General features: G+C 37.5%; 2 protein-coding genes across 3 annotated transcripts in view; one reads left to right on the forward strand and one right to left on the reverse strand.

Moving 5' to 3' along the window:
- The first annotated feature begins 9,850 nt into the window (after positions 1–9,850).
- On the forward strand, positions 9,851–11,185 carry SNRPD3 (Small nuclear ribonucleoprotein Sm D3). Its single transcript, XM_051215151.1, has 3 exons — positions 9,851–10,093; positions 10,127–10,236; positions 10,274–11,185. The coding sequence occupies exons 1-3, from the start codon at positions 9,888–9,890 to the stop codon at positions 10,348–10,350; spliced, it is 393 nt and encodes a 130-aa protein (XP_051068335.1). The 5' UTR covers positions 9,851–9,887; the 3' UTR covers positions 10,351–11,185.
- A 2,129-nt stretch (positions 11,186–13,314) lies between these two features.
- NUDT20_1 (Nudix hydrolase 20, chloroplastic) overlaps positions 13,315–14,230 on the reverse strand; it is a 32,552-nt gene continuing 31,636 nt past the window's right edge. Inside the window, exon 8 of one of the 2 annotated variants that reach the window (XM_051215154.1) lies at positions 13,315–13,768. In XM_051215154.1, coding sequence (XP_051068336.1) covers positions 13,713–13,768 — 56 coding nt within the window. In that variant the 3' untranslated portion in view covers positions 13,315–13,712. The remainder of the gene's footprint in view (positions 13,769–14,230) is intronic. The other variant, XM_051215152.1, reaches the window with a different exon arrangement.

The following is a 14,230-nucleotide window of genomic DNA, read 5'->3' on the forward strand; positions in this document are numbered from 1 at the left end:
GTGTCAGACGCAGAAAATGTGCACGGTCGTGTACAACGCCGTGCTTTGGTGCCGTATTTTTGGTGGTACCAACAAACATCAGATGTTCGCTTCGGTGACCTAGACCGTTGTCTAGAAAAAGATCTTCGTCTGGAGGGGGATCTCGATTGTCTAGCTTGGATGGTTGCTATGGTTGATTGCAGTGACGCCAGCTGGCTCGTTAATTGTGTTAACTGCTTTTGAAAGGAGGCTAAACAGCTAATATCTGTTGGTCCAGGTGGTTGCAATGAGTTCACACAGTGATTGTCGTGGTATACTTCCATCATTTTATCTACCATGTCGGCTAAGTCATCAAGTGCGACGGATTTCCCTGAAACACTGAGAATTTGTCGAACGCTGTGTGGTAATCTTTGAAACCACATTTGCTTTAGGAGGGCTTCGTCTAGCTTGTATGGACCGGCGAGTTGTTTCATGTGGCGGAGAAGTTGCGAGGGTCTTTTATCACCCAAGTCACAAGATGTTAACAACTGTTGTAGCCTTTTCTCATCTGAGACCGTGGTGCGTTGAATAACTGCTGCTTTTATCTTATCATATGGTTCAGATTCTGGCACGTGATCGATTAAATCACCAACTTCAGCGGCAATCTCGATAGGAAGTGCGCCGACTACGTATGCATACTTTGATGCCTGAGATCTTATGCCTCTAGCCATGAATAAAGCTTCAATTTGAGCAAACCAGACTCTGGGATTATTAGCTCCATAAGTTGGGAGTCTGAATTCTGAGATAGAATTAACTGGACTAAAATTATTTTCGGGAGAGTTCGACAATGAGACAAAAGTTGTTACTGAAGGCGAATCCATATCAATGAGTTTAGTGGGAGAGGACATTACGAGAAAAAAAATAAGCCAGTAAATTGTATGAAATGAAAAACAAAATAACCGTTAGGATAAACACGAGGCTCACCAAATAATTGTGGTGGACCAGACAATATATAAACGCAAAAGGTATCAACAAAGTTAATAACAATCAATAGTAATATTAATATATACAAGTTAAATGTTACAAATACAATAATAATTAAGGACGTTACTTAGATTGCCCAAACGTTGCGTGTTCTGATTAAGTCCAGTAATGTAACTCCACAATTATAAATGCTTGATGACTCTGAGCAGGTTGGTGAACTCTCTAGCGATATAGTCCAACGTAGGATGTGATATATTCCGATTATAGTCTATAAATGTAGATAGTATTTGATTTAAACTTCCATTAACCCAATCACAAATGAAGATAGAACGAGGAATGCGTGAGTAGTAATGTATTTGTTAACCAGCACGAATATGTCACGCTATGTAGTAGCTCAACGGAAAGTGTCTTCAAGGTCAATGACTAAAACAACACGTACAGTCATTTAATGATGAATGTACATACAGTGAAAAATTGACAAAATAAATACAAATAATATTAAAAACTATTTACAAAATAAGCTTGTTAGAGTTATCTCCACAAATGTAACACTTGACTTTTCACTTTCTAGATGTTTCCGAAAAAACTCTGTTGAGTACTGACCGGATAAGATAGTTTCCTGTGTTTTCATGGCCCCTTTGGACTTTTTTCGAGGAATTTCCCGGGTCTTTCAAACAGATATGAAAAAATTCTGCGTACCTGTGGACCCTTTACCACAGTTTTCTGAAGCTGACTGAATATGATACCACATGTGCTTCCTTTTTATGGGAACTAGTAGAAAGTGTTCCAGTGGTTCCATTACTAACCAAAGATCTAGTGTATTATACCCTGGAGGAGCGAAGAAATATACACCATCTCTCTCATGAGATAATGAACATCTCATAAAACTGACAGTTTTTGCTGCTGATCAGTAAAGTTAGAAGTTCTAACCTTACGATACAGCATACTCTCGTGTAAAAGCAAGTTTATCTTCAGTTTTCGGTGACAAAGGCAGTGGTTTTGTTAACCACAGCTCATCTACTCTACATGTTTTTCAGAGACTCAGTTCCTCTCAGAAGCCTTCCCATAGTTCCACATTATGCCTTATTTATATTTTCAGTCTTTCTTTGGAAGCCGTCCTACTTCTCTAATTTGCTTTGCATTACATGGTTCTACTATACTGATTAAATATTAGTGAATTATCTTCTGACGTCCTAAACATTACGCCGGGTAAATCGGTTGCTTTGCTTTTGGATGCAAGTCAACTATTCCTGTCGTCGAGATTAGAATTAAAAACGTCATGGCTTTCAAACTGTGGACACTGAGACAGGGACATATAAATGTATTTATGTATTGCTTCATAAATAATGGGGTAAAGAGAATTAAATTACCGAATCAATAGTTACGGGAATTAAAGGATATCGTAACTTCTCTCAATTGTTTTGACACCCTTATCAACTCATTGGGTCACGTTCTGAGAGTTCATGGCGCGATTGGTTCATTCTTTTCCTAACTTTACGGAGCTCATGCCCAAATATTTTGTGTTTGCTTTAGATTCACGAGTCAGGTAGCTATGTTTTGTGGCCTGGTTATTCAGAGACAGATTTTCAACCCTTGGAAAGCGACAAAGTTCTGTATGTGGAGTCCATAATACAGCCACAGGTTTGCTTCACATTCAAACGTGATTTCTAGAATTATATTAAAATGATGATTTAGAAATCACCCGATTTCTTTCTTACTTCTGTCAAGAAACACTTGTACCTAGTGTATTAGTTTACATTACTAGAATACGTTTTCAGTGACAAGGATAGTAAGCCATCCGATCTGTGTTAATTTTTACGGCTTGTTTTCCAGTGAGGACTCAGCTTCCTGAAAGTGCTAACCGATGGGTCCGTATTACTTTTTCGAGTCGGGGTTTCCAGTCTCTCACCGCTCAGTGAGTGTATTTGACCATGAATTCCTTACCTTCTTGCAGTGGCCTCGGAGGTAATAAGTTAAGTAGGAAGAAAAATGATAAGACGTCATCCCACAAACCCCTATTTAAGATACAAGATGCCTATATAAGGCGAGCCCCACTATACGACAAGTTACGGTATAAGGTATAAACATTTTAAGCGCTCATCGTAAATAAACTTGGGAAGACCTGTTTATATCTTAGTTTCCATGCTCGAGAGTGCTGGAACCCCGTTTAAGACAAGGGCTGGTTGTTTGGATACAATACACAAAGTGAAGCTCCACATGGGTGGGGTATAAAATCCAGTACATATTTTCTCAAAGTATCTGAATTTTTGTAGAAAGGACTATTATGCTCAAAGGCTACTGGTAGCTGCTGCATTGTAATTTACGTTTGTTTTCAAGTCATGACTTACAATTAATCATAAGTCTCTTTGTTCCTACACATGTGAAATCGATGTGTCGTTGACAATTTGACTGTTATTATTGCTATGTCTAATGTGTATTGGCACACTTTTCCTAGAATTGTTTTCCAAACGCCAAGTTTGGGACCAAATGAATAACTCTACTAGATCAACACGGAAACGAAGATGCACACCATCACTGTTCGCCAGTTTTCGACACAATTAGAGAGAAAAGTGTCGAGGACTTAAACATTTTTCAAAAATTCATGAACGTAGAGAAGAAAAATAGGGGACCTAAAATGGTGTATTGGTTTACAACAGTCTTTAACGGCCTCTAGTTAGATAATAACTCATCTATACTCACCCTCTACCTCGCTTCAGACAAAGTATCTGTTTGTTTTTATCACTGACTGAGCATGCCATACTTGACATATTACACGGCAAAATAGTTTAATGGCCTTGTCTGATTACGGATCGTCACGGATACACAGGGAATGACTACGCTTTCAGATGGAAGACCACATGTATATCCAAATAGGAATTCAGGAAAGAAGGAGTTCAAGGATATATTCAGAAAATAGTCGATACGTCACGGCCCGTGAGAACTAGGCTGATTGGTTGTTGAGAGAGATGCGTAGCATGTAGTGCCTAGTAGTGAAATATTATGAATGCGTGACTCATCGCCCTCAGCTAGGATGTGTCCAGCAAAAATCAGGAGGTCGGCATCAATTTCGAAGACTTTTAACAACTTAGGTTGATTAGTTAGGAGTTTAATTTACACAACTACTTTGTCAAAACAATAGAGCCCAAGTATTTATTCATTTCCTCATTTTTTGTAGGTATTATATTTCCTACCACCCTATATTGAATGTCGAAAAGCTTTTTGTGTTTGAAGAGGTAACCTCCCTCTCCAATGAGACTGTCCCATGAGCTAAATAAAGACCGATTCACTACTAGTCCTATCTCTTATATCAATAAAATAAGGGTTACTTAACGCTACCGAATTGGTGAGCTGTGTTGAACACAAATTTAACTTCATTTCTATCAATAGTATCTTTTCCTGAGTCGTAAATTAACCTTCCCATTATCCTTGACCAAAGTTTGGTATTTATATTTATACACAGATTTTTATCTTAAGGTATCAGTGTTATACCCATGATTTATTTCGTTATTATTATATTACTATATTTTTCGTGTACCTCATGTCAGACTCAATGCAAACCCAAAACCTAGGGGATTTGTCACCAGTGGAAATGGACACTTTTATGACTACGAAAGTTCAGCCCTCAGAATTTGATAGTGGTGAGCCCTAGTTGTAATTTGCACAACTAGAGCATTATTTCACGAGACACAATATCGAATTTGAAGGAATTCGTTATAGAGACATATGTTCTATCCTTCCTTATCCAGTCGCCAAAAAAGTCCGTGAATTAATATCATGCCCACCATCAACACAACCGTACACCATCTTAAGACGAGAGATAATGAACCGTCTATCATTATCAGGCGATCAAAGAATCCAAAGGCTTTTCCGAGGAGAAACATTAGGTGATAGGTCCCCGTCACAGTTTTTACGTTACCTTTAAATCTCAGTGGGCGAGAGCACAGTGGGTGAAGCAGTCCTAAAACAAGGATGGATACGAGCTGTCCCATGCTACTTCCAACACTGTTTGGATTCACAAGACCCTGACACATTTTTATCTCACTTGGCGCGTATAGCAGATAGAATGATGTAAAGAGGCCTAAACTGGATCAAGTAAGATAAACCACACACAAAAAGGAGAACCATAAAAAAAACGCAGTCATAGGATTCATTGCGAGTGTTTAAAGTCTCACTGAGGGCAGTGGATCATAGAAACAGGAGCAGGTCACCACAACGACGAGGACTCAAGTCATAAATGTTGATTGTCTGGGCAGTTCCCTTGGTATCACTGGATGTTTGGTGTCAGATCGACAGAGTCCAGGCAACAATGCGCCTAGCCTAGACGTAACCCCCAAAATACGGTAAATGAATAACCTCTGCGCAGGTCGCGACGACGGAGGACGGGGGCCTTAACAGTTTTATGTTAGAGACAACTGATCAGACCCCGGAGACCAGCACCAGATAAGCTTAAAATCTTTAGAGCTGAATTCGACTACAAACTTCAGCTGGGTGTTATCCGTCCCTCTGATAGTCATGGTCCCGAAGAAAAAATGAAAGTGATCGGAGATCGAGTGAGGTTTATAGATCATTCAGCCGTCGAACCGTACAGGATCGGTACCCAATACATTATATCCAAACGGTTTACATGGTATGACCATATTTACTAAGATTGACGTGGTCAGGGCATATCACAATATCCAAGTAGATGAAGAAGATATCCCTAGAACAGCTACTACAATACAATACATTTTCTTGACATTTCGTTAAACAGAAAAGAAACTACTTTTATCAGTGGATATGTATATAGAAAATGTTCTTCATCAAGTCAATGTACTCATTTCTTAAGCTTTATATCCCTTAATTATAAGAGAAACTTAGTCATATGTCTGCCAAATAGAGATATGTCCAGTCGATACAATCAATAATGAATTATAGCTCATGCATAATTTGTTGATTAAAACGGGTTATCTACAGGGTTTCCTGAAGAAACACATGTGTGTAACAAACAAGAAAATAGTAACATCAGCGGCTAGTGAGAAACCTCTCTTCCTGATGCTACAGTTTGATGGAAATGTAGCTGGTGATGTATTACGTGATAGACTGACTAGAGCAGTGAAGAGAACGTTTAATGCAGCCAACCTTTGTCCGTCGTATTCGAACCGATCTATGGCGATTCCCGAACTAAAGGATTAGTCTCCCGGTTGTGCCACTTCTTTGTATACTTACGACTTCAGCTGCCCTGGTGGAGAAAGCCATATTGGGCAACTGGACCGGAGAGTCAGTGAACACCTCTCTTCGGGGTTAGGAAAAGGTTCTGTCAAGTCAATACGCAGCTCGTTTGTATCACACTTGGTCGATAGTGGTCATGTAATAGACAGAAATAAGTCAATTAAAGTTGTTTACCGTATTCCTACTAGTTTTCCCTGTGGTGTTCGTTCTTGTCTCTCACACAGCAGAAACTATAGGAATTCGAGCCAACAATCCAAGTCTTTGCATTCATAAGAAATTTGTAACACCTCTATCTCTTCTTTGATCTTAACAAATGATTTTATTTATTATCATTTTCCATACTCTCTGTTCGTTTATTATCATTTTTCTTCACCCCCTCCGACCACGATATTTTAGTTTCCTTGAAATATGTTTCACGGTCCAATTGCCAGAACAATTCTTGTTACGTAACCTTATAATTTTTACGAATGTTTTTTTCATTTTCTATATTTTTTCTAACCGTTGACCTATTTCCCAAAATGTAACATTGATTCGAGCCATTATTATTCTCATCACGACTAGTACACCTATCACCACACTACCAATTTGTACTTTTCACTTATTTGTGTAATTTATTCCACTGTTATCACTGTCTCATAAACTGCATTGATTGGTTTAATAATCTCGTATATGCATATAAATATTACTGTATATTAGAGTGAAGCCGGATGAGGATCTAATCGAAAACAATATTGTTCACTTATATATGTTGTTCTTAATTACGATATGGGAATTTTTCAAATATTTGTATATTGCGAGTCCCGATTTACGGTCACACGAACAGCATGTGAGAACGATATTAAAACGTCTGGATGAAAATAGAATAAACATATATCAGTGTTTTAGGTGTTCGAACTATAGAATTTCTCGGGCACGCAACAAGCTTACAGGGGTTACACCGGCCAAAGAAGAAGTGGACAGCATTAAACAATACTCAGAACCTAGTTCTCTGAGGCAACTTGGAAGTTCTCTGGGTCTTTTTAAGTTTGATTGAAGATTCGTGCCCGGTTGTGCACAACTGATGCGATCTTTGACAGAATTCCTTAGAGGGAAAGTAAAATAATTCATGTTCGCTTATGAGGCTGTTGAGGCTAGTAAACAGCCAAGAAATAATCGGCCCCAGGCATCTACGCTGATGTATCCGAATTCTTTATCCCTATTTGCTTTGATGGTGGATGCTTTGGATAAGGCAGTAGACGGTACCTTTAAACATCTGTTCATATCGCCTGGAAACCAGTTGCTTTTTTCTCAAAAAAGCATTTCCGACACATGTCGGAAGGCAGGGACTCTATAGTTCTTACGGAGCACATGCCACTGACCAGTGTACTAAAAGCAAGAGCCGATAAATAATCACCTCGTGAAGTCAGACTCCTTAAGACAATTTTGACGGTGGTATGTGCTACATATCGAACGCTAATCGGAAGTGGAAAGTATCCTGGCAGAAGATTGAGAACATTCATTTGAAGAAGGAAGGAATGTTAACATATAAAAATCGCGATAACGACAGAATTAGAAAAATCATGAATCATGTAAAGGACAATTTAAGTAGGACGTGCAAATAATGCATTGAATGTATAGTTATCGTGTGTTACAGAAACATTCTGTAGTTTCGGATTCAACAACAACTTGGTTTTCCACACGTAACATTTTGTTCACTACATAACTACTTATTTTGTGGAATTTATTAGCCTCTACCGATACCTTAGCTTGGGATCTGACACTTGGGTCTTACTTATACACATATCAGGTCGTTTCGCAACATTAGCATCTTATTATATGCTACAATTAGATGAGGACATTTATCGTTACTCGAGGTTTTATCCAATGAACTATATACAATATTACTTTATACCCTGTTGATGTGAAATCAAGCACTCATTTTTATCGTCATGCATTTGGTAATCGTTTTCTTGCGTTAATTATCTGCTGTTAGTAACGATCCATCCTAGCTATGAATGGATTTAATTCAGTTGGCCTTTATGAACATCTCAATAAAAATAAATGATTAAAACTATGGATAATTTAGGGTCTCTAACGGCTTGTTTAATTTTTGAAACCGCTTATATGCCATCAATATTTCCAATACCAATTTCCTATTCGTTATGCTCCGCAATCAAATAATATATTCCTCACCGAAATTCAGTGTATATATTTACTTTAGGTAAGAGGCAAAAGACGCCACAGGTATTCGGATTTTCATAGCGGCCTTACACGTAGTGGCTTTATAATCGAATTATGCCAAACCAGTCAAATCAGAAGTCAGAAATGAAATGGTTTGACGATATATTTGGAAAACTGTCAATGTTCGGGGAGCGTTTAGCCTAAGCTTCCTAACAGTTGAAAGGGTTGCGTAGCACGTCATACCCACTCGTGATCTGGTGCGGGTGCATGATCAGGTGCCTTCAGCTGGATGTGTCTAGTAAAACTAATGAAGTCAGCATCAGTGTCAAAGACTTATAGAGTTATTTATTTTGGTGACTTATTTACCGCTGAATGATAATCTGCCTTTAATTACTGAAGTAATTTATTACATGAAACTTGAGAATCTGTTGAATTTCCTGCAACTGTCCCTTACAAATGGGGCCAATTACGTTTTCATTACTATTATTATTTCTTGTCTATAGGCGTACGACTGAACTTCAAATTATGATCAGTTGTTTAGAAATCTATGGAAGTCGTGATGACAGACTCCAAGTTCATTTATTTGATGGATAGTGAAAAATTAGGTTGCCGAATATAATCTTCAAGCTTTATACCCTTTTATCATTAGTTTGATTAATGCCATTCGGTCACCATTTGACCAGTCTTCAATCGTTTCAGGGGGCTCTAGTTAAGGAAACATTTGTGGATAGACAGTGTCTCTGGAGTAATATCATCCTCAAAGATGAATAAGATGTTTTGACACAAAGTTCCTGTAAGTTAAACCAACATCCTGGAAAAAATACAGAGGGCAGTACCCGTGCAATTCCAGAACTCCGGGGTTTACCATGGAAGGAGCGGCTTGAAAAGTTTGATCTCTTTACTCTGTCCTATCACAGACTGAGGCGATATCTAATTTTGATGTATAAAATACCACGAAATGATTGTGAGCCTGACATATTCTCTCTTATTCTTCTCACTAGACCGAGACATATCAGAGGACATAGTAGGCGAGTAGAAAAGCCAAGAACTAACAAAATACCTATGACATACAGGGCTTCATACAGAGTCAGTAATACTTGGAGCCTGTTATACAGAGTAGTGGTGTCCACACCTTCAACTGACTGATTCAAGAGAAGACTGGACACTCACAGAAACATACTAGAAAGGGAATAACATAGGCCGTAGGCCTTTTATCCTTACTACACAAATCTAAATCTAAATCAAACCATAATTTGCTTGATTGTCAAGCCGGACGGGTCACAAGCTGCACATTCGAGGACACAGTTTATCTGTTGGAAGAGTGTGGGTTTTGCAAAGTTAGTAATACCAGAAATTCAACTAATTGCAATGTACTTCACAGCTTTCTGGTAAACAATGTAATGAACGTAAGGGTTAGTTACTAATATCTGCGTAAAAGTAAGACTGAAACACTAATCTTATAGTTGCAGGTTCGCAAATGAAAGATTATCCCATCTCCTACACAATACAAATAGTTCCAATAAAATTCGTATTTACATCAAGGTAATTGGCGCGGTTTTTGAAACTTCGTGGAAGCAATGTCAGTTGGGATACCTATCAAAGTTTTACACGATGCCGAGGGACATGTCGTTACTCTAGAAACTGTTAGTGGTGAAGTTTTCCGTGGAAAACTTGTTGAGGCGGAAGATAATATGAATGTTCACATGTGTGATCTAATAATGACTTCCCGTGACGGTCGTACATCAAACCTTCAACAGGTATATATTCGAGGCAGTAAAATTCGGTATGTCTTCGTAAAAACTTATTGTCTCTTCAGATTTCTTATCCTTCCTGATATGCTGAAAAACTCACCGATGTTGAAACGTCCACAGGGTGCTAAGGGTTTAGGAACGGGAAGAGGGAAGAATGCCATGTTAAGGGCTGGTGGTAAGTTTCTAAAGTTCAAAAGTAACTCACCGTTAAGTTCGCGGGCGTGGCACTTTTGTTCGTGGACGTGTTGCGACTGTTCGTGGTACTGGAAGAACTACCGGCAGGTTTTGATATCTCCATTAATTTATCGAGTAACTGAATTTGTATATGCATCAAAATATCCATATATCTACATCATTCCGCATGTCTTCTCACTGTTTGCTTCTCATGTGTCATTCGATGTAAAATTAATGTCGATTGCACCTACCCTCGAATCACCAATATAAACTTAGTTCGTGCATACTGTTACCTAATTGTCTGGTACATAATGTGTTGTCATAGTACAATAATGCTCATTCAGTTACAGTGAGGCTAACTTATGAATCTTCGTGGCGCCAGTGTGTAGTTATATTTAAGACTGTTTGCGAATATATTTGAATGCTTACTAAGCTGAAAATTCAAATAACAGATTTCTTTAGATGTACGAGTTATACCAGTATTATCATTAGCTGCTTAAGCTTTTAATTAGTTTCCTCTTTTCACCAAGTTAGTGAACTTTTATCCATGACATTTTGAGTAGTCCAACTTTGTCCCTTCAGACGTCAAATTGAAATGAGACAGGATACTCAGTAGTTATTTCATCCATGTTAGTCAAATGTTACGATCGACCAATCCTACTCCGTACGTAGCCATATTTGCCTAGTAATTTTTGTCTTAACAAGGTTTGATTGATTAAAAAATTCCACGAATGTAGGGTCGTCTCGTCAGCTGCACTTAGAATACATCAAACTACATTATCACCGTAACTCGTCGGATCACAATTGTAACATAGCGTGTTAAGAAGTCTGTATATTTATGATAATGGAAATAAGTACAAACACGACCATTAAGTCAAATAGCTTGTGAAACATGCTTGTGTACTGACTACTTATAAGACGAGGTGAATTGGATACCCTTTTATTCTAGAGTTTGGCTCGTGCACGTAATTGCTATTTCTCATGCCTAACTTTCTAGAATGGTTGCCTGTTTATAGAGGCTTGGTGGACTAACAGTTATTATAAATCTTGATTAAAAGTTAGCCAGCTCATTCGCCAACAATGTGGCTATACATTCAAGGATAGCTAGAAACGACATGTTTGGTAATCTCCAATTCCAGCGAACTTGTGTTTGGTACTTTAGTAATACTTGCTTCTCAGTTGAACTTTAGTCGGCTAGTGGATTGTAAAAGATGTGCAAAGATCTATGTAAAATGTCGGCCGTTTTCCTTTCACGTCCAAATGTATATTTTTATTATTATTACCAGTCATCTACTATATAGTCTGCCAACTTGGATCGATGCATATATGCTACAAGTTCTAGGCTACATTCGACTGAGTGAGGAGAAGTACTTCCGTCAAGACTGACAGTATGTTAGACTTTTGTCGTATTGGTATCTTGTTGTAGGTACTATCGGTTTCCGAGCTTCCTAGTTAATATTCTCTAGTCCCGGCACCAGGAGACATTCGTTCGTTGACAGTGAAACGTGGCACCAATAATCATCGTTTCAAGTTCCAACAGCTCACCACATGGCCGAGAAAAATTAATGAGATGCAAACTGAATAGGACAATCATATAAATTGTAGCAGAAAGCACATCGTTGCTTACGCAAGCTTTGTTTAGAAAGTTTATATTTCACAATGAGTTTTAGTCCAACAGTGACTGCACGAACTACTTTCTTAGTTTCACGGCTTTCCAGTCTACTACGCTATCCGACAAAGGAGTTAACAAGAAAAACGGTCGTTCCGAATCAAATACGGATCATTAGCGAAATCAGTCACTTAAATAACCCATTTGGAGCATGATAAAAAAACAATTTCTAGTTTATGGACCCAGCATTTGTTAGGCGATTCCGGAGTACAGTGCGCTTTGATATGAGTAGTTATCAAGTTAATATGATCACATGCCATTTCGATTAACTCCCCCAGACCACCTGCTTCGGTTTGGACAGTATTCCAGCCCTCACACAAATCATCTATTTGTGTGGTGCATATATGTTTGGCGCCTCGCTGTACTAATTTTTATGTGTTTAAATAAATAAACTCCAAAACCACTAGAATAAAATTGTCTTACCCACATAGGTTGGCATGTTGTGTAATTTAAATGATATCGAAATAAGCATAAACCTTGTAATATCAAGTGACCAAATAAGGACAGTTTCGTCGGGATTAAAATTTATCAAGAAATACTGAATGAAAGTCTATGCTGTTGATATTATTTTTCATAAGTTGTCTGTTAATGAGCTTTTATTTTGGATACGGATAGGTGGGCCGATAGTTCACATTGATTATTATTATAGTGCGGTATCAATCAACTCATTCATCAACCACTTGAGTGCGAGCCACATTAAACGTAAGGCCTAGTGATACTACCCGGTTACCCAAACCAGATTAGGTTGAATATTGTCATAGAGTTACCTCATCTATCGGAACGCATATAAATGAATACGAAAATAGATGTACGCGAAAAGAAAACAAGATTGTAAAGATATAGAGTAAGGAGGGTGTGTATAACAAAGGAAATGAGTAGAATTTTGTATATTTAGATATTGAACTTCAAGTAAATCGGATAAATTTACCCGCCTTAGTTACGTCAACACGATGAACTACCATATACGCTGTGAAATATCAGATCTTTGCAGATAAATGATTTGTATTATCAATATTTGTAAGGGCCTTATTGTGTAGATATAGGTCTCTTCGAGTTAAACATCTAAATCCATCCAAATCTTTTGGTTTTAGATGACATAGTATCCATGTATGTTGAGGTACACGACATACATATCATGTTAAAAATTGTTGTGCACATTACGATTCACAGGAACGAGATATTGTCTGAATATTGCCAAATGACATAAATCTAAGTGACGAAAAACCTGTTAATATGTATTGTTAACACTAAAGGTAGAAGAACATGTTCCCAGTATTACAATCACAGGAAATTGCTGTAGATTTGCCAAAAAACTTAATAGGTTTTGAGTTTTTGCGAAAACTTGTGGTGCAATAACTTATTCACTTCATATTGCATACGTACCATAGACAACGAATAAAAGACAAGTAATTTCTGTAAATCAATTATTGTAAATAATAAGCCAAAAGGAAAACATTTAACCATAAGCACAAATATTCGTTTCCCCAAAAAAATAAGGAAGAAGGAACACCAACTAATAAATAGACATTATTTATGCAAAGAAATAGACTGATTTAGGAAAATTAAATGAGAAAGATAGCTATTTGAAAGGTGTATATTTGCATAATAAAAAAACTCTGCTTATGATTTGAAACTAGAATAAAGTCTTGACCGTTAGCCAACGATGAAGACCACTTATAATACAAAGAAAATAACTAAGTTAGAAATAATTAATTTCTACTGGAAAATAATCGAATGTATAGAAGTTGGAGGATTTTTGATTTTGAAACAATGACGTTGATAGATAGAAACCGTATTCACAAATGCAATTAATCAAATGGTAAGTTAACATGCATCAAGGATTGTACTTCTGCATGCCTTGGATCTGTAGTGAGATAAAAGAACATGTTTAACAAAAACATTACGACAACTGATTACAACATAATATAACAATCATTTGAATCGATTGGTGCACATAGTTGTGATTAGTGCTGTCGAGTAGTATCTGTATGATGTTTACAATAAGTTAGCTAATCTAGCTCAAAGTTATGGACTAGTGCATACATTCGAGTTTTTCTTCCATTCTCATTACAAATCCTTTTAAAAGGGAATAAAGTAACAGCAGAACTACCTTAACATACTATAATAAATCACTTGTTTATAGGTTGGTAGCGCAGAAAATGTGGGAGACAGGACTCAAGTTAGGTTCACTATTCATCTCATCAACACAAACCACCAGCTTTTAAAAAGGTCAAATCCTACATTTCAAAACTACTTATTTTCTGACATTCCTAGTGTTTAAAAAGGCTACGTAAAACTAGCTAAATTGTATGTACATGATGTCTGA

Source organism: Schistosoma haematobium, chromosome 2 (genome assembly GCF_000699445.3).
Source record: "Schistosoma haematobium chromosome 2, whole genome shotgun sequence".
Lineage (NCBI taxonomy): Eukaryota > Metazoa > Platyhelminthes > Trematoda > Strigeidida > Schistosomatidae > Schistosoma > Schistosoma haematobium.

Bases quoted from the DNA above. Each gene is read 5' to 3' on its own strand.
- SNRPD3 (XM_051215151.1), top strand. From the start codon at position 9,888: ATGTCAGTTGGGATACCTATCAAAGTTTTACACGATGCCGAGGGACAT. The intron at 10,094-10,126 runs GTATGTCTTCGT...TTGTCTCTTCAG, and splicing joins ATTCGAGGCAGTAAAATTCG to ATTTCTTATCCTTCCTGATA. The intron at 10,237-10,273 runs GTAAGTTTCTAA...CTCACCGTTAAG, and splicing joins TGCCATGTTAAGGGCTGGTG to TTCGCGGGCGTGGCACTTTT.